This window comes from Rosa rugosa, chromosome 6 (assembly GCF_958449725.1).
Source record: "Rosa rugosa chromosome 6, drRosRugo1.1, whole genome shotgun sequence".
Classification (NCBI taxonomy): domain Eukaryota; kingdom Viridiplantae; phylum Streptophyta; class Magnoliopsida; order Rosales; family Rosaceae; genus Rosa; species Rosa rugosa.
In genome coordinates this window covers 40,605,874-40,632,153 of record NC_084825.1, presented here as the reverse complement: position 1 = coordinate 40,632,153, position 26,280 = coordinate 40,605,874, and the positions used below count along the sequence as shown (strand labels likewise).

The following is a 26,280-nucleotide window of genomic DNA, read 5'->3' as shown; positions in this document are numbered from 1 at the left end:
CTATTGTCCATTCCTAATGTTGTTTATGCTAAACTGCTAGCTTAGATCATAAGGCTACAGGCTCACTATCTGGATCATCCCATTCAGTCAATTCGACTTGACAATGTTGGAGAGTTACTTCAATGATTATTATATGTCATTGGGGATTGATGTTGAACATCATATTCCCATGAACACACCCAAATGGTCTCATGGAAGCCGTCATTTAAACGACTACGATGGTAGCTTGGGCATTGGTAACGCACACCAATCTCACTATTTCCGCTTGGGATTATGCAATATTGCATGCAGCTATGTTGTTTCATCTACGACATATCGTCACTTAATCTATCTCTGCGTTACAGCTAGTGACTTAGTACAAGTATCTCATACTTATGTATATTTAAGTGCGCGACTTATGTGCCAATTGCGCTACCATAACGCACCAAGATGGGTCTTCATAGACAAATGGACATATATGTTGGATTTGAAGCTCCAACCCTTGTTCGATTCTTAAAACTCTTGTTAGGCGATTTCTCTACGGCTTGTTTTGCCAAATTGTCACTTTGATGTGACAGTCTTCCCATCATTAGGGGGAGATAAGAATGTCAACGTTCAATAGGAACGACAGGAATTGTTGTGGTCTGTCCCCACTATGTCTCATCTCGATCCTCGCTAAAGTAAAGAGATCACACATATATGCTGCAAAAGAATTTGCAAGGATGGATGTCCCTACGAGAGGACATAGCACCACCCTACACAAAGGTAGGCATGACACCAACGCCATAGATAGTGGCACTCTGGCGTCACAGGCCATGGCCCCAGTTAGGAGACGTGGAAGGCCCTTAGGTTCGAATGATACTTTGGCATAACCCGATAATTTGATCATCGACACTCAAAATCTGTCTCATAAGAATTGTTCTAGATTATGGTTATTGTTGGGGGACGCCTCAACGTCATAATCTATTCCTGAGAATATAGAGATCTTTGAAAATTACACTAGTATACATGAGACGTGGGATAGAAACTCTATCATCATTGATGATGTATTCGAGCATTTTGTTGCGCATGAGTTTGTTGAGTCCGATGATATCGAACCTCGCTCCGTTGATGAATAATGCCAATGTAGAGAAAACTAGCCTAAATGGAAAGATGTGATCCATGTTGAATTGGATTCTCTAACGAAAAGGAAGGTTTTCAGGCCAGTGATATCGAAACCTCCTAACATAAAACCTGTTGACTAATAGGTTTTCGTTAGAAAGAGTGATGAGAAAAAGAGATTATAGACTCGCCTCATGCGCAAGGCTTCTCATAACGCCCTGGAATCAACTACGAGGAGATATATTCTCCTATAATGGATGTCATTACGCTTCACTACCTTGTCAGTTTGGTAGTTTCCGAATAACTAAACATGCAGCTTACGAATGTGGTCAGTACGTATCTTTATGGGGAGCTAGATACAGAATATGCATGAAGGTTCCTGATGGAATTCATTTGCCCAAGTCAAGTGGCCCTAAACCCTAAAAAGGATCTGCTTCGTCCTAGGGATGATGACAAAAACGTGTTTGAGGCAGAAATGCCCTACCTAAGTGCAATAGGCGCATTATTATACTTAGTTCAATGTACAAGACTGGACATCTCATTTACTGTGAACTTTTAGCTAGATATAGGTCTGCACCAACGCAACGCCATTGAACTGGCGTAAAAGATATCTTTCGATACTTAAGATGTACGATTGATATGGGCTTGTTCTATCCTACAAAGAGATGATGGATGCGGACTCATCACACACCAAAGGCTCTGCCAACATTAGCCTGCGTCCTCTATCCCCTCCCCAAAACGTGATTGATATTTTAGAAAATTTTGCCGATGTAGGGTATCTCTGTGACCCACACAAAGGGTGCTCCCAAACTGGTTTTGTGTTCGTCATGGGAAAGACTGCGATATCTTAGAGGTCTACAAAACAAACTCTTGTCACTATATCTTCGAACCATGTAGAGATTATTGCTCTTCACAAAGCTGTTTGTGAATGTATATGGTTGAGATCCATAATTACGCACATGTTCAAAGCATTTGTGGTTTGAAGTCTACTACATATGAGCCTACGAGCATTTATGAGGATAATGTTGCTTGCATTGAACAAATGAAGCAAGGGTACATCAAAGACAACAATACCAAGTACATATAGCCCAAGTTTTTCTATAATCAGGAACAACAGACTCTCCTCAAGATCAAGGTGAACCAAGTTCAATATGAGGACAATGTGGCAGACTTATTCACTAAGTCATTACCCAAATCCACTTTCGAGAAACATGTGAATAACATTGGCTTACGGAAGTTATCCGAACTCCCATAATCATAGTCATCAGGGGGAGATGTCTACATGTTCGAACTCGAAACGTGAAATGTGTGTTGTACTCTTTTTCTCCTTCGGCTGAGGTTATTTTTTTCTCAATGAGTTTTTCTTACTCGGCAAGGTTTTTGACGAGGCAACGGGAGGAGCACCAACCTTTGGGCGACAGAAGGGGGATTGTTTAAGGACACATAGAATATGTGTTTAGCTCAAACTCTAGTGACTGATTCTAGTTATGATAGGGTTTGTCTTATAGATATCTTCTAAGACATCCTAATCATTGTACAATTATCTTTCCTTGTAAGACTCAGATTCTCTGCTTGTAATCCTCTATATAAAGAGGCCTCTATTATCAATGGAATATAATTCATTCTCCCAATTCTCTCTGATGTTCTCTCTGTATCCTTTTTCCTAAAACAAGAGGGACAATATTGGAAGAATTGGAAAAAAAATAAGGAGTAGAGATCTAAATATTAATTACGGAGGTATGAACAGAAACTCAAAAAAAAAAAAAAAAAAGTCCGCATAGTTAGTCTTTGGTTGGTTTGAATAACCAACTAGTTTAGTTCAGTTTCGTTTAATTATTGTTAGATTGTTGGTGATTCGGTTCAGTTTAGTATACCAGTTTTCAATTTGAAATGAAATCATCCAGATATCAACCTTATTATTGTACATACTAGGGATTAAACATTTTAACCTATCAAAATCTTAATCAAGGGTTTAAATTTATTCGAAACTATCAAAAATTTTGTAATTTAATCTTACAGATATTTGAGTGACACTGAAAAAAAATTTCAAAATTAATTTTTGCATGCCCACAGTTGTCAATATTAGTCACTAAATTCAATAGATATTCAAAATTTCTATCAACATTTCCGTATGTCTAAGTGTCTAACATACTAAAATTTCTACCGAAATAGAAATTACAAACATTGACCTTAAACTTGCTTTTCATCACAACTTTCACACGCTGAGTAGCTGAACATAGGGGTCATTATGGGCCGGGCTAGGGCTGGCCCTACCCTAAATTTTAGGGCTTAGGGTCGGGCTGGATCGGACCTATTCAAAGTCAACAAAATTTAGAGTCGGGGCTTAAAAATGCTAACCCTTACCCGCCCGAAAGGCCCGAGAAGCTAAGGCCGAGTTGGGCCAACCTTCCGAATAGGGCCAAATAGGGCCTTATTTTGTTTAACAAAAAAAAATACATTATTTTTATTTTATTTTTCTCATAGTGTAGCTCAATGATAAATAGGTAATACAAGACTCATTGTTTTTTATTAATCATATTTAATACACACACACACACACACACACACACACACACAGATATATATATATATATATATATATATATATATTGAAATTAACTTATAACATTTATAGTGATCAATCAGTGTTGTTGTGCAGCAGCAACATCGAGAAACCCTAGGGTTTAGCAGAGGGCAGCGACATACATTTTCTAGTTGCTAGATCAAGCAACGGCGAGGATTCTCGTCGTGGGTCGTCGCAACACAAGTGACCGGTGAGTCTGGAGAGGGAACAAGTTCCGATTGAGAGCGGAAGTTGATTCAATCGGTGCTATTTTCGACCTCTGCATGGATCTGACTTGTTTAGAGCAGTTCTCGGTAGCAGGATTGGCGGTGTCGGATCGGCAGCGATCTAGGGAGGCAGAGGGAGGCTGACTTAGTGAATCCGGGTCAGATTACCGGGTTGTCGTTTCGCATCGGCTTGGTATTCCGGCCTTGATCAAGCGGCATTGCAGGGGCTGTGTTCTCCGAGTTGAGTGATTGAGTTGAGGCTCTAGTCTGCAGGTGGGTTTTGGCCGGTGAGGTGTTTGGTTGCAGCGAGGCTTTGGTGACCTGATGGCCGGTTGGAAGGGTCGCCCGCCGGAAAGCTGGCTGGCGGCGTCGATGGTTTAGCAGAGGACGTTTAGGGCTTCTCCTCACTTTGCTTGGGTTTGGGCTTGGGCCTAGGCTCCAACTTGAGCTAATGGGCTCTATTTTGTGGGCCTTTAAGGAGGGTGTCTTGCCACCCTCATTTATCACTTAATGCTGAGGGTGGGCCTAGCCCAAGATGTGGACCTTCTTGGGTATTTGGGTCGGTATATGGTCCATGTCCAATCAATTTCGGATCATGGCTGCTACGGGAGTTGGTAATTATCTGGAGTAAGATTGGCGTTTTTTATAGCGGCTTAGGATGTGCTCCTATTTGTTTGCTAGGAAGTGGCTCTCTGTTGGTACCGCAATTGCGCGCCTGGCTAATGGGGATGCTAGTCAATGATTTTGCCCTAGAAGACACGGAGTTGTTCTTTGTTTATGGGTTCGCTTACAAAGCGGGCTCAAAATCGACTTGTAATGAGTTTACATTACTTAGATAGGAGAGTGGTTGTTACCCCGCCATTTTTCTGTCTTTAAGTGTATGTTAGACTTTGGCTTTTTGGCTGGTCATCTAATGCAATGAACCTTTGTTTCAAAAAAAAAAAAAACTTATAACATTTATAAATATTAGTTAAGGTGGTTATATTTAATTAACTATCTCTCTAAATCTTCCAAAATTAATTGTTGTTTAACAAATGAAACAAAAACTTAAGAAAATAAAGCTTTGGAAATCAATTACAAATAAAAAGATAAGTTGTATGTTATAGAAAAAAGAGAATCATATTTAGAAAATAGAAAAAATAGAAAATTATTGGGGCTTAATTGGGCAGGCTTAAAGGGCCGGGCTTCATTTACATGGCTCATATCCTACCCTATTTGAGAAAGAGTCAGGTCGTTCTTCGACCTGTAGGGCCGGGCAAGTAGGGCTGGGCAGACTTGGGGCCACTGAACTTCGGCCCAGCCCAGGCTTCATTTACATAGCTCATATCCTATCCTATTTTAGAAAGAGTCAGGTGTTCTTCGACCTGTAGGGCCGGGCAGACTTGGGGCCACTGAATTTCGGCCCAGCCCAGACTTCATTTACATGGCTCATATGTTATCCTATTTGAGAAAGAGTTAGGTCGTTCTTCGACCCAGGGTTGGGAAAGTAGGGCCGGGCAGACTTGGGGCCACTGAACATTACTGCACTATAAAACTTCATTATTAAAAACTCACAACAACAAGGCACACGGGACCATTAGCTAAACCTAATATACTGCCAAGAAAATTAAAAAAGAAATTCACATACCAACAAAAACAGTAATAGAACGTGTGGTGGTTCTTGCACGTTTCTTTCCGGTTTTATATAAATTGTTGTCGTCCTCTTTTTTCTACGCAAGGAATCACCCTACAGTATCATACCCAGTCCCCTTCTTCTTCTTTCCAATAAGTAATAATCAAACCCTATGTCAACCTATACGGTACCATGGAAGGTTAACTCGTCACTAAAAACAAACCCACTATAGTAAACCTGGCCTCTCAGGATTATTAAGCACATTTTTAAAGTGCGCTTATTGTTGATCTTTAATCTTTATCATCTCCCCACTGGTGCGATGGGTCCCCCAGATTCTCTCATATGTTTCCAAAAACAATCCATATTCCATTTCATTTTAGTCCACAGAAGAAGAAGCACGTTTGGGATACTTTAGGCCAGGAAAGAAAAAATCACAGAAAACTGATCAGCCTTTTTCAAGTTTCACACTTTCACCATCGATCTTTATTCTACAGACATGTCACTCCCATTTAGAAACGTGCATAAATATCTGCACAAGCTGAAATCATTTGCTTCACCCATTATGGTTCGTCTGTCTTTTCCTCCCGTCCTACTGTGCCTTTAACATGGGGAACACAGATCATTTAATGGCATTTCATCACATTTCCATATTAACCAGCTCAGAGAATACGCCATTGTTATCGATGAAGAACACAGAACACAACCATGAATGAAACCTCGGTGATTCAAGGTTTAATATTTTCGAATTGGTAATATGATCACGTAGAAGCTGGATCTAACCTTCTTTCATATAAATCGGATCAAAAATTAATTAACCAGCTCGAAAAAATATACATCATTGATCATAGAAGATCTCAGGACTTGGAACACAACAATGGATCTAGACGAAACCCTAGAGATATGAAGACATTTATATATTGTAACCAAAGCCTAACAATTTCCGACCCAAGATATATATGAGGTAGAGAAGATCGGGCTCTCCATAGTTAATATATATATATTTTACAAATACAACGCGAGAGAATTGAACTTTGTCATCCATACGTACCCAACATGGAATTAAGCTTGGTTTTGATCTAATATTCCGAGTAGAGCAGCTTTGAGACCTTCTTCGCTTCTCATATTATCAGGAACCTTCACCACAATATCTTGGAGCATAAGATCATTGATGCTTGACAAGCTCGCATGGTGGATGCGGAACTCTAAGTCACGCATCGCCGTCATTAACCTCGCAGATGGGTAGTTCACATTCTCCGACTGCACCCTAATCATGGCGTCCGTGCCCACTATCTTCACCTCAATCTCGAGACCCGACCCGTTGTTGGTGTTATTGATATCAGGCCTTACTGATTGTGTTTGCTCCACGGAGGCGGTGGTGGTGGTGCTCTGGTTGTCCTGGTTGTCCGCCATTTCCACTTTGACTTTCTTTGATTCCCTCTGCAGCTTCGACTCCAGCTCGTCCACCTTGGCCTTCAGGTCGTTGATGTACGACACGGCGTCGGACAGCAGCGACGCCTTGTCCATTCTCGACACGTTGGGCACCACCGCGCGTAGCGCGTAGAACCGGTGGTTGAGCTTCTCCCGCCGCTGCCGCTCCGCCTCCACGTGGTTAAGCGGAGTGTCTCGGCCCAGCCCGGGTTTCCGGCCCCGTTTCTTCGGCGCTCTTTTCATCTGGCAGTCGGAATCTGCGAAGTCCGGGTTTGGATTCGGAGCTCCGTTCTTCTTCTTGCTAGAACCAAAAACATGTTTCTTGTCGTCATTGTACGAGCTGTGATCCTCTTCCTGCACGCCGGCAATGATGCCGATGTCGGCGAAGGAGAAGTTTCGGTTGATGAACTCGAGCGGTCTTGTTTCCGGGTCGGGCTGATCCGACCCGAACAACGACTTGGCTTGCTGGATCAACCCCCAGTTCTCCCTGATCAAACCGGAGGAACCCATTTCAAGAACACCGTCGGAAGTTGGGATGCAGATCAAGGTCTCGATCCCCTGGATTTGGGCCTCTTTGGCTCTCTCGCAGTTGTTGAACTGAAGCTCGTGGGCCCCGCTCAGCCAGATTGAGGTCCCGGAGCCGAAGGCCTTGCCGGGAATAGAGCCGTCCCCGACGGCGAAAGATCGAGTCAACGACATGACATAGAACCACTCGGCGTCCGAGACATCGCCGTTTAGGGCCATGAAGTTGTCCATGTCGAGCTCCGGGTTGCTGTCGTTGAGGATGGACTGTATGCCCTTTAGGATTTTTCTTCTGTCGGAGTGTAGCGCTCCTCCCGAATACGATAGGCTGTTGTTGTGGTTGTGGTTGGGTGATGGGTTCTTGGGGCACTGAAAATGGCCGTCTCCCCAACCGAGAAGGAGGCGGCCATTTTCGACGTCGTTTGAGGCCTGCCAGAAAATGGCGTAAGACCACAGCTCCGGCTGGCTTTGGAGTATGAACTGCAGCCTCTGTTGGAGAGTTGGTTCTTGTGGGAGTGAAACCAAGGAAGAAGACGAAGAAGGAGAGATGATTAGATCATCCATGGAATAAAGTTTGATTCAGAAGTGAGAGACAGACAGAGAGAGAGAGTGAGCGAGCGAGTGTATGTGATTTATGGACAAAAACCACTGAATATATATATAGTCGGGATTCTGGAACAGAAGGTGTGGGGGAGTTGGATTTTTGCTAAATCATCCTTTCTTATGCATGGGAGGTTTGGATTGTGGGGTTAAAGTTTGGTGGGTGAAATTGAATGGGATTTAGGGTAGAAAGAAAGAAAATGAGGGGTTATTAGTAGGCTAATAGGCGGAGTCACTATTGGGCACCACTAGCACGTGAAAGGAAAGCGATGGGCTCAGTGGCTGTAGGCCCATATATACAGCACATCCCCTATGTGGGGTAACAATACGTAACATCTAAATACCACTATTAGCTAAAAAAAAAACCAAAAGGAGGGGCCAACCTAAGTTATTTCACATTTCATGTAAGTTATGATTCATTTAATATAAGATACAGGATCATAGAGAAAAATTGAAAGAATAAAACTCTGAAATTTTATGTGGTCCATTTTGTTGCGACGCTTTAGTTGGTTCATTTTTCTTGACATTGCTTCAGAGGGTCTTCATGGGGCTCTGAATGAGATTAGGATCGGCCAACGTCTAGGTTAAAACTATACCGTGGGCATTCCCACCATTACCGTACGTATATCACCCGTATATGATCGTGATTTGAAACTAGGAGGAGGAAGCAGAGCATATTAGGGAAGTCGAGAGGACCCGTAGAAATCAAAAGACACAAAAAGAGAATATCGAATTATTGATGAATCCGACATCATACACGCTAGATTGTCATAGAAACATCATCAACTACACTGCTGACCGGCAATGTTTTAATATCACTTTATTCAAAGCCTGAAACGTTTATTGACTCCAGCAAACTACAAACCCACTCAAAACAACTGTCGACGCAAGTAAGAAACCCTAGTCCTCTCAACCCAACAGGACTTCAACCAATTAAAAAAAAAAAAAAACTCAATTAAATATAAGATACAAAATGAAAGAATAATGCAACTAACGGTCCTCAACAAAATTTTGCGGTAGGTGGTAACATTTTTAGGGTTTTCTCATCTATTTTTTTATGATTTTGCAGGTACATTTTTACGTCTTGGAATGCACAGTAGTAGCAAAAAGAGACAATATTAATCATCACTCACTAGTCATCAAATTGCACGATGATGTCTCTCAATGTTATATCAGAAATTTTGTGGCCTCTACACACCTCAATACCTCTCATTTCATTTCGAGAGGGTCCCCGTGCTATTATTCATCACTGTTTTTCTGCCCCGCCAAGAATACATAGTACACAACATTGGTATTAAACCTAAAAGCTCTATTAGGGTTGGGAGAGTGCCGCCCTCGGGCTTGGCCTTTCTATACTTTTTTCCGTTCCGAATGGAGCACAACTACGACGTTTCTATGTCGCAAATTTCTTCTGCACCATCGTGGTTGGCAGGTGTGGGGACTTGGACTATGTCAAATCATTTGACTATTGATGTGCAGGCTTGTGCAGCCCCTTTGGGGGTGTTGTTTTGTGATGGTTTGTCCCGGCCAAGGCGAGCGCCGCTCAAAGATAGTGGTGGGTTATCGGAGATGCTGGCAGATCTAGTTAGATCATGGGGGTTGCGCATGGAGTTTTTGTGGTTGTCTGGTTGGCAGTACTCTCCACAGAGGCGCGGGTTGGGTCAGATTCTTTTCAAGGTTTCTCTCCACGGATGGCAGCTCTCTCGGCGTGATTATTTTCTGGCTAATCGGCATTAATTGATGGTCTAGTGGCAAAGCCAATTGGCGGCGGTGAGGTGCAGTAGGGTAGTTGCTAAGTTTCCGGCTTGTTGGCCTACTTTCCAAGGAGATGACGTTGGTCTGGCTAGATCGACTGGTGTTGTGGTCTTTAGGGTTTCTTCATTGAGACTTTCGGTTCCTCGCCGTTGGCAGGTTGGCGGCACCATGGTGCTTTGGTGCGCTAGTGGTGATAAAGTCAGAAGAGATGTTGAATGGGATACTAGGGCAACTTCCCTTTGGGGTTGGGCTCTGATTTATTTATCAGATTTGAGCTTGTGCCTTTTTGGGTGGGTTAGAGTATGGTAATTTTGCTCGCCAACCCTTGGTTCCGAACTTAGGATGCAGGTGAATTTTCTATAAAAATTTGGGATCTAGGACGCTATCAGTTTTGGTACCTAATCTTTTATTTTTATTGGAATCAATACTCGTGAGGAACTGCAGGGATTATTGGTGAGGTTGTCAATGAGTCTACTGATGGATACAGCGGAAAAAAATTATTGTCAATCTCTTATTAGTTTATTCACCTATGTGATTCACTCAATAGATGGAGTGATATTGCGTTTAGCGGTGTCTCTTTTTGAAGACTCTATAGGAGTGGGTAACTATGTAATATTACTTTTTCTTATTGAATAAAATGGCTAGCCTCCTTCATTTAAAAAATAATAATAAAACTAGAAAAACCAAAATATTAGTGAAGGACACATTTTGAATCCATCACTCTAAACCTATCTCATCCATTCATTACTGGTCCATAACTATGTCTAACTCTACTTTAAGTTGGGACGGCATGCAGATGTTACATATATATCTTTCATAAAAGGAACAACTTGTTAGATCATAACCACGGTAATATGTACCCAAAGGAGATATATATATATATATATATATATATATATATATATATATATATATATGTGTGTGTGTGTGTGTGTGTGTGTGTGTGTGTGTGGTTCATAAAAGGAACAACTTGTTAGATTATAACCACGGTAATATGTACCCAAAGGAGATATATATATATATATATATCTGTGTGTGTGTGTGTAAAAAATAGCGAAGTACACCTTGTGTTCACAGATAAAGTCACTCTGTCAATTTCAAGTGAAATCGAGAAAATTATTATTTAAAAAAGAGTTGTTATATTCAAAATTATGTTACTGAAAAAACATAATTAATTACAACACATAAAGATCATAACAAAAGTGAAATTAATGAAATAAAAAACTAGAGAGACCTAAAGGATTAACTCAATTGGTGAGAGAATATGAGAAATTGAGGTAAGATTAAACTAAGCCAAAGTTCGATATGCTTTGCATGTAACAAAAAATAATTATAAGATCTAAGAGATCCTTGTTATAAAATGAAAGAAAAAAAGAAGGTAGAAACCAAGTGGAGCCAAGTCTCACCAAATGAAATTAATGGAAGATAAGCCATAATCAACACCTTTCCCTTTTGTTACCGAGGCACCAAATGAGAAGAAACGGAGAAAATAAAGAACATGAACTGAATCCACCTCCAACAAAACAAGCTTCTATTTTTTTATCTACGCTAGATTAAACAATAGCTCTACTGACTGTCATAACCTGCACAGCCACCGAACATGGGAAATCGAGCTTCGAACAGAAAGCACCGATCTATAATTTCTATAGAAGCCACCATAGTCTGCAAGGTTAGAAACGTTCTTCCAAGCAGCATCAGTATGAATATATATTTTTGATGTAATTAACCACATGGAGGAGAAGGAAATAGCCAATTAACTCAATAATACATGGAGCATGACGAGCGTTAATTGCATCGAGTCTTCCTTATTGGGGTTCAAGCCTTCGTCCGCAACTTCTTTTGTTTCTGCAGAATGGAGTTTTTCCAATTGACTGATACTCTGATAGAGTTTGAAGGGTTTTCTCTTCGTTAAAATCTGTTTTTGGCTGACTGCATTGTACGTTTAGGTCTGTAACTACCGTTGTCTCTTCTTGTTCTAGGTTTGATCTCTTAGCCTGAGCTTGTGCGTACTTTTTGTACTAAATTAGCTAGGGTTTCCCCTCTTTAATTTGGTTAATACATTCAAGTAATTACCCAAAAAAAGAAAGAAAAGACCACCATTTTGAGTTTGTAGAGCAACTCGATCGATCTTCTGCTGGATCTTAGATTCAGCTCAACTCAATCGGATTTGGCTCGATTTCGCCAAATCTTCTTAAAGAAACATGGTCAGCTAAGATATCAGCAAGCCTGCATAACTGATTCATCATCAGCAGCAACTCTCTAAATCTCGTCCCGTGGATCTTATATATAGCTATACTAAGTTAATCATACTAATTAATAGAGGTACATGAATATGTTATAGCTTTCTGAGTTTATTATACAGAGTTGCAGACTCAGTATTCAAAAGCTTCTCAACCTAACTTGAACTTGAAAGTTAGAAATTCTATGGCAGACACTGCACCAGCAGTGTTTCGATGATCGATCTTGGCAAGGGCCGACTTAATCGGACAATTTGTCCCACATATAGCTTAGATTATGACACCCATATAATTGGCAATTTCAAATAAACATGTGTGGACATTTCTTTAGCGATCAGACACAACTCTTTGATCTTGCCATCTCAACTACCCTGCATATATGAGATAGCTAGCTATATACCTACACATACAGAAATTAAAGCCTGATATTGCCAGAGAAATGAAGTTTCTTTAGAATATAGAAAATGTCAATTCTTGTTGTGGCATCTCTCACATGCTTGTCATTGTATGCATCAAGAACAAGTGATCATCATAATGAAATGTCCTGTTCATTCTGCACTTGGATCTTTCGAGTACGTACCATGTCCCATTGGGAATTAATACTGTATTGGAACCCAATTATTAGTATCATCATTAATAAATTAGGAAATGGCAATCTTAAATTGAGAAAGTAACCAGAGCGGCATTACGGACAAGGGCAATGATATAGGGCCTCAATGAGGCCTATGATTTATGGCCTCAAATCCTGTGTGTCATGCCATGTAAGCAAATACAAATTTTATTTTCAATTCCACATAATATATATTGCCACATCATACTATTACAACACCAACTTTACCATTTTATATTTCCTTTAAGGTGTTAGGGGGTGAACCAATTACATTAATGAATTTAATTAAATGACGAAAAAAACCAGCTATTAATTATGTATTAATTTAAGAGATATGTCTACAAAGACCAATACTTTTCTACATTTAATTAAATACTTTCCTATAATTTTTCTTTCCAAATAGCATTAATATATTGAATTTAGGTGTCAAAAAATAGGCATTAACTTTTCTTTCCAAATATTGATTAATTTCACCCAAAAAAATAGCACTAATAAATTGAATTTGGAAAATACGTGTTTCTTTTTTTTGACGACGAAAATAGGTCAGCCCTTTCATTAAATTCAGCAAGCAGTACAAGAACGAAACACCCCTATGGGTCGACAGAAAGCAATCGTCCCTTAGAACCATAAGAAACCCTATTCTAAACAAATAGCACCCCATATAATCCCTAGTACACCCACCTTTTAGGAAGTCCACGCACCATTATTCTAACAAAAATCAGAAACCTTGAAGCAGAGGATGACATACCATCCTCCAGGCATAAATGGTAACAACTAAGGCACTGATTTTTGCGACCCAAAAAGAAATTAAATTAAAAGAGCCGTAGAAGGTGTCAGACCACCTTCCACATTATCCTTTGCATCAGGAGACGACCCAAAATGGACCCATAACCCTGTCGAAATTAACCACATCCAAGGCCCAATTTGGGTAAACCCTAGAGCCCAGCAAGCCACTTTAGGAGAATCCCTAGCCTCCCCAACAACTTTACCGTCGCCGTCATCCTCTTGGAAACCGCCGCCGTATCTATAGAAACTGCCACCCCCATAGAGATCACCACTACCACCGTAGAGACCACCACTACCATCATAACCACCATCAAGGACAAATTGCATAATCAAATTTGATGCCCAGTAACTCAAGTCCCCCGATAAGCAAGACAGATCCACCATCACCACCATCAGATCGATGCAATCCCAGACAAACCAACCTGACCAAACATTGCCGCAAGCTACATGGCCTCCAGCTCCCGGCGTGACAGAGCCTGGCAATGGAGGATTCCCGATCCGGCTTGCACCCAAGAAGACGAGAAGGAGAAGCACACCCACACTGCCGCACGTCCTGAGTCCGCGAGCACCAAAACTCGCTAGAGTCACAATTCCAGATCCCAAGATCCCTAAAACCAAAAACCTTCCACCGCAGAAAACAACCGCTAGCCATGGAGAAAAATTGCTTTCGAGCAACGCAGGAAACCCAAAAGCCAACAAGAAGGAGGCACGATGAAGAAGACCATCACCGGCACTCAAAGAGCGACCAGAAGAGATGGAAGACCCATCCTTTCCGATCGTAGGTATAACGCCGCCTCTAGGGTTAACCAGCCGCGAACGAAAATCCTCTCGTGAGAGAGTCAGAGAGAAAGGCATATTTCCAATCCTGAAAATACGTGTTTCTAAATTAAGAGGTAAGAAAAAAATTTCATGTTAGTAGTAGTCATTAATTATCATCCGCAACCTAAATATAAGAGAAAAAACAAACAAAAAATAATTAATTCAAATATAGCGTTTAAACCCTAGATAAATAGAAAAAATGAACAAAAGAATATATATAATCATACAAATATGTACTTTTCACATTATATTTTTAAAATTTACAGAAACCCAATAAAGGTTGAATTCATATACGCAAATCTATTGATTGAATGTATATGCAAATCTATTGACTAAATTACATGAAATTTTTTTATTCATGATTGAAGAAAAAAAAAATTGTTGTCTAAATCTAAGCATGAGTGTAATGAAAAGAAAAAATGAAGGAAAAAAAAAAACCAAAATAATTTTTTAACTTGGAGTCATTAGATTATGGAAGGATAAGATGGTCTTTTTCTCAAGAATTACATGGCATGATTTAACAAATAGGTGATGTATGTAGGTGACATGACATGACACCTAAGATTGAGACCACAAATCTTAGGCCTCATTGAGGCCACAAATCATTTTCCTACGGACAATCGCAAAAAAGAAAAAAAGCAACTCAAACTGGCCAAGTAAGGTACTCCTAAAAGTCATTGATAAAGAAAACAAATTATTTATGTAGGAATATTTCTATCATTTCTTCGTTGGGATCTAAATGGAATAATAACTAATGAGTAAAGTTTTTCCCCTTGATCATTTATTAACTAGAAGAACATTACGCTATTACCGAAATGTTTCCTAATACATGAAGCTAGCTAGACCAGCAACATAAAATTAAATTATGCAGAAGTTAACAATTAAGCATCAATGACTGTCATCACATCCTTGTCATGTGTCTCATGGCAACAATCCAAGGTTATGCTAATAGATCGATCTTTTTGGGTTAAATATTGTATGAATAAAAATATTAATTTGGACATGCAATTATAACGTGATGATACTATACATCTACATCTAGTACTCCATTTTAGTTTTAAATTCGGAGTGACATAGTTATAATTAGGGTTCCGTATGAGATCCTTCTATGTTGACGTTTTCTAATATAGGTGGAGCAATTAACTAATATTTAAGTTTTTACAGCACGTTAAAAGAGTGCCCCAAAACTTTGTTTCTGGTTTTGGAATTTTATCACTAATATAATCGTTATTGTGGTAGCATTCATGATCATATCAAGACTGAGGTGACTAATCTTCGTAACTAATTAAAGAGTAAACTGTTGGATAAACCTACGTGGTTATCTAAACTCTAGTTGCTTCAGAAGTATTTCTATTTAATTTTATTTTTCTTTTCAAAAAAAAAGTTGTTTTTTTTTTTTTTTATGTGGCTGTGAAAATAAAACGAGTGTTGGTTGAGCAACAGACGTAAGGACAAAAACTTTGTTTGATTTAAGATTCAATTTTTCCAATTCTTTAGTAGAGATTAGATTGGCATATTGACAAATTTGGTTACTATCCTTAAACACCATGGGCATCGAATAGACCTGCATGGGTAAACGTTATTATTAAGTGGGTAAATAAAACATAACTTGCAAGGTTGAAATGGGAATATCATACCCGATGAATAGTTTTGAATTTGTTTCCTTAACTCTCAGAGAAACCCTGTTTAGAATTAAACGGTCATAATCATCAAATTACATGATATGGAAATAAAAGGTGGCCGTGGTCTCTCAACAAAAAAATAAATAAATTAAAATCTAGCTACATAAACTAGAGATGGTTGTGTTAGTTCAAGTTGTGTAACTCTAATTCATAGTTCAAACCGGACAGATATATAAAAGATGAATAGAACTCATTATTATATTTTGCTTTATCAAACATAGAGAAAGTTTTAGACATCCCTTTCTATGTTGCCTTTTATTTAGCTTTATGAGATCAATAATTTTCTTGCCCGGCTTCATAATGTGATTTCATGTCTACATTACTTGCTTTATACCTAACTTTATTATTCAAAGACCAATCAGTTAAAGAATTTGTCAAGCAGGACATCATAACAAAATTAACCATTGATCAAAGTGGTCATAATTCTAATATATTGTTAGTCAATTTTCACTTCAACAAGATATTTACGTAAATAATTCTTATAGTAAAATTGAAGAAATAAACGGTTCATATCATGAAATTAATATTCGTTCATTGAGTGAACCCAATAAAGAGGTCAATTAGTGCAGTATTAATGTAGTAGTTGTGCGTCTGCAACTTCTCTCGTGTTCTATCTTGCTAATCCTCTGAAGGTTATAAGAGTACGTACTTTGAGTCCTTGCTGTCCTGCAGCGTTATAAGGCTCCATTATTACATGTTTTTTATACTCGTATCAAGTTGCAACTTGCTGTCCTGGGTGGAGCTGCAGTATTGTTCTTTTCATTTCGTTATCATTATTTGCAAACTCTCACATGCATGCTAAAGTTGTCCATGCAATAGCTAGCTATCAACATAAATTTTCGGGAAGAGTTTAATCCAGGAGAATACTAAACTAATTAAATGTCATTAATTTCAGTAATAAGGATCGATATAGAAATTTCGATAGTGCCTACAGCCTAGAATTAACTGATCATCCATCGATTGGTCTTAATTAATCTGCATGTTTAATTCATGCACGGTTCATTATTCAAGATAACATAATTAATTATTTTACTTTATGGAATTCTATATATATATATATATATAAGGACATTTTTATTCTACGCGCTCTCATATCGATATAGAAAGGACATTTTTATTCTACGCGCTCTTTGTAAGTTGATGATCATAATCACTTATTTTTTTAATTATTTTAAAGATCATTTAGACAAAAAAAAATTATTAAAATAGAGAATTATTTAATCATTTTGTTATTATAATCATCAATTCAGTTTTATATAGATGTAGGAGTTTTGGAGTAGAATGCGTAGAGCGAAACTAGTGATATGTGTTGTTTGTCATGTCTAAATCAAATTGGAGCACAACATTAGCATTGATTATTTATGATGAATTGATGAAGGATCGATGATCCTTGATAATGATTATTGGCCAATTTATTTTTTCTCGTTTTTTAAGGAGGGAAAACTACAGGTACCTTTCAGATGGATGCAGCTTTCATCATTTCATGTCGATCATGAAAACAATAATTACTAGTATAACTGTATAACTACATGCAGTGTGACATAGCTACCTAAGTACCTAACCATGGAGGAGGCAGGGAACATAGTAGGACTGTAGGAGGGACTTCATTTTGTCGATTTCGTTTTAATATCTACCGGCAAATAGAAACGACAAGAAAAAGAACAAAGATGGAGTCGAGTTTCTAACTTTCTAGGCCTGTCTAGAACAGGAAACACATGTAAACTCTAGTACAAATAAGAGGTTAAAACCTAATATATATATATATATATATATATATATATATATATATATATATATATATATATAGATTACGCAGGATTGCTTTGTCTTAACCACCAAATTGAGTAGTTACAACGAAGATTTTGTATGTATGTATGTATGTAAGGTCATTCTAATGAGGGATTCCTTTTTTTGGTATTTTCTAGAGATAGGGCATTAGACCAATTTTTCGATCATATTTCGGCATCTTAACCGTTCAGTTTTTAGGTCCTAATATATAGATCATTTCTGCAAATTTTCAGCCAAATCGGTGATCGTTAATATATCAAACTAGATTAAATCAATGAACGAACCAAATCTGTCAAACTTGAACCGTTAATATATAGATGCCGAAATGTGATCGAAAAGTTAGTTTAATGCCCTATCCCTATAAAAGACCAAAAAAAGGGACCCCTCACTAGAAGAACCATATATATATATATATATATATATATATATATATATATATATAGCAATCTCAACCATTCAGTTTTTAGTCCTAATGTGTAGATCATCTCTGCAAATTTTCAGTCAAATCGGTGATCGTTAAGGTATTGAACTAGATTAAATCAATGGACGAACCGAATCTGTCCAACCTGAACCGTTCATACATATAATTGTAAATCACAGTTTTGAATACCTTAACGATAATCAATTTCACAATTTGGCTGAAAATTTGCAGAGGTGATCTACACATTAGGACCTAAAAACTGAACAGTTGAGATGTCAAAATATGATCGAAAAGTTGGTCTAATGTCTTATCCCTAAAAAAGACGAAAAAAAGGGATCCCTTACTAGAAGGGCCCTATATATATATATAGGCTCGTTCTTGGGAGGACCTCCTTACTTTAAAAATTTGAGAATTTTTGTTATTTTACACAAGTATGTGATCTAATTGAATGATCTCAACCATTGAGCCTTTAGATTCCTATGCAAGAATGATATCTACAAAAAATCAACCAAATCCATAATCATTTGGTCATTCAAAATTGTGTAAACAAATGTAATCTGTTAGATAAAATTAAGGGTTAAATATTGTTTACTCCCTGAACTTTCAGGGGAAAAACAGTTCAGTCCCTCCCTTTTTAATTTCACACGTTTACTCCCTCATCTCTTAATTTTGGACCAATAGGTTCATTCCGTTACTCTCCGTCCAAAAACTCAGTTATATTGCTGACGTGGCGATTATTTTGCGTCAAAAATTCTATCATACCCTCGGTTTCATCTTTTTCTTTTTTCTTAATTAATTTTTTAATTTTTTTTTTCTTCCTTTTTATGTCTTCTTCTTCTTCCTTCTTTCAGCTCTCTCTTCTCCAGAAACCTCCCTCCATCTCCTCTGCAACCTTCCCCGCTTCTTCTTCCTTATGTCTTTTTTTAAGAGCTTTGTTATATGATATGCCAAACTCAGAGCTGCAATCAAACTCAGAGCTGCCAAATTTTTTTATTTTATCTCTTCTTCTTCCAGCACCAGCAGCAACATTTATCGAAATTGGGTTAGATTATACCCAATTCTCATGCTTTATACTTCTGCTGAGTATGTGGCCATTTCTTCAGCACCAGCAGTGGCTGATCCCACATTATCTCCCTCACCTCCTCCACCAACAGCCTCCTCACCATCGACCAGCCACAGCCGCCCATCTCGTCCAAAGAAACAAACTTTTCACATAATCCATATAAATTCACACATCCAAGAACATATCAAAACTCCAAGATACAAAACAGAACGCTGTAGAAAAAACTACGAGCTTGGCAAAACCCAGATAAAAAAGAATGTCAGAGAAGCCTTCGTGCTCGCCCTCCCCTGGCCCAAGCCCCGTGGCCAGCGATCTCTCTCTCTCTCTCTCTCTCTCTCTCTCTCTCTCTCTCTCTCTCTCTCTCTCTCTCTCTCTCTCTCTCTCTCTCTCTCTCTCTCTCTCTCTCTCTCTCTCTCTCTCTCTCTCTCTCTCTCTCCAAATCCCCAAATTTGAAAAACTCAAAACCTCTTCTCCCTGCTTCTGCAAAATCAAGCCCACCAACTCCCCCCACCAGTTCTCCGCCATCCCTCTCATCGTCGACCACGACGCCGCCCGCTCCCACTCCTACTCCCTCAACGCCTGCTTCAACCTCACCAAACCCCAAATCGAAACCCAGCCTCCAAGCGCCCGAGCCTCTCCATCTCGATCTAAACCGCCAGCTGCGGCCTCAACTCTGCCAAGCTCCTAGGCCGGTTCACCTGCGCCCCGTGGTGTACCAGCTGTTCATGGCCGCCAAAACCATCGCCCATTTGCTGAGCTTGTTGCCGGTGAAGGAGAAGACGGGGAGGGTGGCGAACTCGGCATTTATGGTTAGGGGTTTGGGGGATTTGAGGGAATTGGGTCTGAGGGTGGCGGAGAGGGGTTTGTGGGAAGAGGAAGTGATGAAGATTGAGCAAGTGAAGGAGAGTGATGAGGGATAACTTGTGTTCGAGAAAGAGAGAGAGAGAGAGAGAGCTGGAAGAAGAGGTAAATAATAGGGAAAATATAAAAAATATATATATTAATTAAGAAAAAGAAAAAAGATGAACCGAGGGTATAATAGACTTTTTGATGTGAAATAATTGCCACGTCAGCAATATAACGGAGTTTTTGGACGGAGAGTAACGGAATGGACCTATTGGTCCAAAATTGAGAGATGAGGGAGTAAACGTGTGAAATTAAAAAGGGAGGGACTGAACTGTTTTTTCCCCGAAAGTTCAGGGAGTAAACAGTATTTAACCCTAAAATTAAAATGAACATTATGCTAATCAAATGGTTAAACGTTTTCCAATTTGGCTAATTTTTTGTAGGATTCATATATGTGTAGGTAACTAAAGAATGAGTGGTTGTGATTATTAAAATACATCCTAAAAATAAAAACATCCTCACTTTAAGAGTTTAAGGACGTCATCTCTTGATCCGTGCTCTGTGTGTGTGTGTGTGTCGGCCGGATCAGAGGCGGACGTCCGCAAACATGCAACAGTGCAGACGTCGCTCAGAACGGTTCGGGGCAGCGCGGGTGGTGGCTCTAATCTTGCCAGTGCCTAACCAGACCTCCATCTTGAGATTTTTCCTGCCGGTGGACTCCTCAATGACGAGTTCGAAGTCGAAATTGGTTTGCTCGGAGTTTCTGTAGAACTTCTGGCGCTGACCTCCGACTTCGATCACGTTGGCCCTCAACTTAATTGTGACGCCGTCTGAGGTGTCCCTGGTCTTCGAGGACAGAACCAGAGCCGCCATCCGCGTCGCCTTGAGCCTCCGTGAGCAACATCGGCACTTTTGCATCAGTTGCTGACGTCCGCTTTTGATCCTCTCCCTATATATATATATATATATATATTAAATTACATCACTCGATACAATTATTTGATCAAATAAGCAAGTTTGTGTAGGCTGACGTGTTAACTAGCTTCTCAGTAAATATGCCTTGTATTAAACTTGTTGAATCTAGGACTCCGGAAAGATAATATCATGTACAATAGTTGACGCTATCCGCGGAACTCAATATTGGCCTTGAAGGCTTGAATGATCAGAAGCTGCGAGTCTTCCTCCGCCTGAATATATAGCTGGATTAATGCTGACACAATGACCTCATATTCAAGCCCTTATATATGCTTCAGGCCTTCAACCTGCAAAGCTAAAGGCATAACCAATTAGGAATAGATATCCTACGTACAATTATATTTGGGTTTTTGTCGATTTACCATAATTCTAGGATTTTTTTTTTCCACTTACCCCATTAAATTTTTTTAATTCCCCCTTACCCATAAATACTCTAATAAGGTCTTCCTTAATACCCAATTAAGTTTTTTTTTTTTAGACTATTTTACCCTCACCCCTTTGTTACATAGAGAGAGAGAGAGAGAGAGAGAGAAGCAATAGGAGACTTCGCCGGAGTCCCATCACCTGCCGCTGAACTCGGGTCACCGGCAGCCTGATTCCGGCTAACGATTGCCGGATTCCTGTCACCGGCCGCCGCCCACCGGACTTCTCTAAAACCTCGCCGGAGGTCCCCAAAGAGGTCGTCGAAGATCTCATTGGTTGCAGGAAAGATTTATTGCCTCCAAATAGACCTTTATTGCCTCTCAATAAACCTCTGTTGTCCCCAATAGAGGGGCAATAAAAGTTTATGAAACCTCGCCGGAAGTCCCTAAAAAGGTTGTCGGATATCTCATATGGGACCAAAGAGGTTTATTCCCCTCCCAATAAATCTTTGTTGCCCCCCAATAGACATTTCGGTCGCCGGAATGAGAACTAATCTCCCTAAAATAAGACAAATAAAACTTTGATTAAGAAAAAAAATGAGGAGATTACATCAATTCAAAACATTTATTGGTTTATTGCCTCCTAATAGACGTCTATTACCCCCAATAGACCTTTAATAGACCTCTATTGCCCCCCGATAAAACCTTCTTCTTTTTTTTCTTTTTTCTTTCCTTCCTATTGTCCCAATTTTACCAAAAAAAAAAAACAAAAGAAATTGATTTGGGCGCCCAAAAAAAGCTCTGGGCACCCACATCTTCTTCTTCTTGATGGAACCTCAATGGAGCCAGCGATAGACCGCTCCGTAATTCAAGCTTTGTGTTTGCTGTGGATGATAAAGGCGCCAAAGATAAAGATCCAGTCCTCAATCCAGTTTTCTCCTCATCCACGTGCAACCGAGGCTGCAAATGGAGATGTAAGGTCCTCATCAATCCTAGCCAAAGACGATCAGGTCGGCTTTCTCCTCCCTGGCTGAGCGGTCGAGGTTGTAATCGGACTTGAAGGCCGAGTTGTTGAGGTCGACGGTGACGGAAACTAAGCAGTCGAGGTCGGAATCCGAATCGAAGATGCAGTTGACCGCGATGGTAGTCAAGGTTGACAGCGATAAGAGAGAGAGTTGGTGACGACACCGTGGTGGGCGGCCTGACTCTAGTAGTAGGCGGAGTTGGCGTTGGGGCTTTGCAAGGCGGAGAGAGAGAGAGAGAGAGAGAGAGAGAGAGAGAGAGAGAGAGAGAGAGAGAGAGAGAGAGAGAGAGAGAGAGAGAGAGAGAGAGAGAGAGAGAGAGAGAGGCATGATATTAGTTATTTAATTAGGTTGATGGCAGAATAGTCATTTCTCTTTAAATTGAGGTAGTGGTAATCAAAATCTATTGCTGGGGTAAAAGTGAGATAATTTTGGCTCATTTTGGTGCTTTGAGTCAATGACCCATTATATTTTCCTTTGTGATTCCTAATAACAAAACCAAACAAAACTTGATGTTTCAACTGCACCGTAAAAACTTGCTCAACAATTTTACTGTTCGTTGCATTCCACACAATCATGTTGCTCCTAAACACAATTTGAAGCAATTCTATTAGCTTCCTAGAACCGGTTTTGCTCACATAAACAGATTATTAGGATTGACGGCTAGGGTTTTTTGTCTCTCACAAGGGATATTATACCAGACATATAGCACTACTGTCAGTCTGTCACTCTCTAATTCTCTCTCTCCTTATCGATGAAAGCACTGTTTACCAAAGAAACTCTTATGAAAACACACAACTACTAAATGCTGCTCTTGATCGTTCAAATTATTGAGGATCAATCGATCATCAAAATACTGGCTGTAGCTATTCAATGCGTTATAACTATAATGCTTAATTAGATGGAAGTTAATTAAGTGCCTGGTAATGGAGACCCCATGTGTGCGCAAACTTTACATTCCACGTACCAGAAGAAACAAATAAAACATCATCCTTTTCACGATCAATGTCCTACAGCTCTGATATATATGAAGTAGGACCTGTGTTTTTATTCAGAAACCTGCCATACATTAATTATGGTTTGTTCCAGCCGAAGGGAAAAAGAAATTTGTTGCTACTGGGGTGGGCTACATATTGAGTTGTCTTTTTTAGGCGAAGCCCAATTTTTTTTTTTCCGGTACAACTATGTACAATGTAAGAAGTATCATGTTGTATAGTCGTCGATGGAGGCCAGGAGGCGAGAGTATTTGGAAGAAAACAAGCTCATCCCATGCTATATGTGGATCCGCCAATGGTTAGGTACGTAATGATATAGCCGTACCATCCATCGCCTGCATCCTTACTACGTTCACGCTAACGATCAGGAGCAAATTGGTGTTTTAATTATGTGCACATTTCATATATTTGATCCATTGAATCTGTTCGTAAGTTTTGAATCTATGACTTACCTCGCATGGAAATAATTTGGAAGGAAGTATGAGATGAGTGTGTGTGTGTGTATTGTGTAGGCTACTATATGGGCTGATATGTAACCAAAACTTATACTTGAGGGTTTTTCGGTTTTTCCTCTGGATTTTGGGTTGGGCTCTGCATACGCCCCTGCTAAACATAAATTTAGATTCCGCAACTCATCCTGGGAGAGTTCGACCCCGTCCTTGCCGGCCGATTTGGGTGGTCAAGCGATCTGATTTGACGGGGCCTTCTCCACGGCAGCAAGTACTCATTTCGGAAGAAGGAGATGTGGTTTTGCTATATAGAATACCCATATTGTTAATGCTTTGGATGGTGCTTTAGAGACCCTCAAATCTCGGTTAATTGATATGGCAGCATTTGTGATCTTTTGACATGAAACCTAGGGTTTTCTTAAAGCGCGTGTTTTGTTCTATTTCAATTTTAGAGATTACAAAAAGATATATGCAAGCCATTTTAAATGAGTCATTTGAAATCAAACTAACACGCAGAGCCGGCCCTGAGGCGGCCGCCTCAGGCCACCGCTCTCCAACGACCTCCGCCAATTTGTTTTTTAATTTTACATATATACGTTATATATGTATATATTTTTGTTTCACCCCCATTGCAAAGTGGCTGTGCTAGTGCAGCAGAGTAACTTGGTTTTGCTGCTGTTTGCAGCACCAAGGTTTGAAACACAGTGACCTCTTTTTTTTGTCTTTTTTTCTTAATTAGTTTCTTTGTAATTTGTGAGGGCAATTTTGTGTTTTGGTTTTCCAGCAGCAATAGCCCTCTTGATAGAGCGAAGACCAGGCCCAAAATCGATCGAAGGCTTGACCCAGGAACGATTTTGTTGTGACTAGCTGGATGGTAATAGCAACGATTGGAATGATAACAACAGCGATTGCAGTTATTTTCACGAGAACAACAGAGCTTATAGGTGGATATGGTGTGGGAGCTAGATGCCTGGGAGTTTAGCAGAGAGAGAGTTTCAGCAATGGCATGATTTCTGGGTTTTAGGTTAAGGTTGATTGGGAGGAATCGATGGCTAGAGGTTCAGAGATAGAGCTTGATCTCTTGCTTGATGTTTCTGGGTTGTTGTGGTATGGTTTCCAACAGCAGCAGACCAGCTTTTTATAGCGAAGGTGGAAAAAGAAGGTTGGTGACAAGGGCTGAGGGTTTTTAGAGACCACTCTCAATTTTGGGAAGATAAATTGTGAAAACTATGGAAATTTCTTTAAGCTAGGAGACTGAAGGGCAGTGGCACAGGTTTAGGGGTGATCCTCCAGAATTTGTGCTGCTGTGATCTTTTGAAGATTTTAGTTCCTCAATTTCTGGTATTGAAACTTGTGATCACAGAGTTAGAGGGCTATTGGAAATTGAAACAGGGATTGCTGGGCATATGAATCAAAGAGTTTCTCCATGGATTCTGGGTTCTTGCCAAAAATGGTGAAGCACCAATCCCAGCAGCAACTTTGACAACACGCGTTTCTGGTTTGGGGAAGAAGATGGTTCAACAGTCTTTGGGCTAAAGGCTGGTGTAATGGACATTGGGTGAGAGAATGGCTTTGGTGGGCTTTAAGCTTTGCTAGGCCTGCTTTCATCTCTCTACTAGCCCATGTTAAGATTTTGGTCCATCAAGCATGAATTTTGGTTCCCAAGTCCAAAATTATCGATGGGCCTTATCATAACAATGGGCCTCACAGGATCCGTTACCTTCCACACCACATCCCGCCGTATAAGCCCCAAACGTAGCTTGGGCCTACGTGTATTGCGTGGTAATTAAGCGTGTCGGCTGCTTTGAAGAGGCACGTTAGTTGTTTGAGGATTTTGGGCTTGTTGTATCTCTTGCTAACTAGAAGGCTTCCTTTTGGCATGAAATGGGCTTGCTTGAAGACCCAACTAGGTTACGAGGTTGATGACTCACCTTCTTCACATGTCAGTTATTAAATTTGAACTCGTGGAAATTTTGGTGTCAACATAATTAAACATTTTTTGTTCCTTTTTTTTTTCCAACTTCTATGGAAAGAGTTTTTTGGAATTGAATACTAATGTATTTGCCCTTTGTTTTTCATTGGTTTCTTTTGTAATTAAACATCTTTTGTTCTTTTTTATTTTTCAACTTCTATGGAAAAATTATGGACTAAATACTCGTTACTCCTCATACTTTTGTATGAAACACAGTTTAGTCCAAAATTTTATTTAGTTCTTTCTAATTCTCACACAACAGGTCCTAAAATTACTATTATACCCCTCACTTTTTATTTTTCTCTCTTTTTATTTTTTATTTTTTCTGCCTCTCTCTCTCTACACACACACACACACACACACACATATATATATATGTAGAGAGAGAGAGAGAGAGAGAAAAAAAAAGTGAGGGGTATAATAGTCATTTTAGGACCTGTTGTGTGAGAATTAGAAAGAATAAAGA

The 26,280-nt window shown here is 39.6% G+C and overlaps 1 protein-coding gene across 1 annotated transcript; it reads right to left on the bottom strand.

Moving 5' to 3' along the window:
* Positions 1-6,188: 6,188 nt before the first annotated feature.
* On the bottom strand, positions 6,189-8,201 carry LOC133717686 (transcription factor MYC2). Its single transcript, XM_062144398.1, has one exon. It carries the CDS (start codon positions 7,994-7,996, stop codon positions 6,542-6,544), a length of 1,455 nt encoding a protein of 484 aa, XP_062000382.1. The 5' UTR covers positions 7,997-8,201; the 3' UTR covers positions 6,189-6,541.
* Positions 8,202-26,280: the final 18,079 nt, after the last annotated feature.

Excerpts from the sequence above, each read along its gene's own strand:
- LOC133717686 (XM_062144398.1), bottom strand. The coding sequence starts at position 7,996 with ATGGATGATCTAATCATCTCTCCTTCTTCGTCTTCTTCCTTGGTTTCA.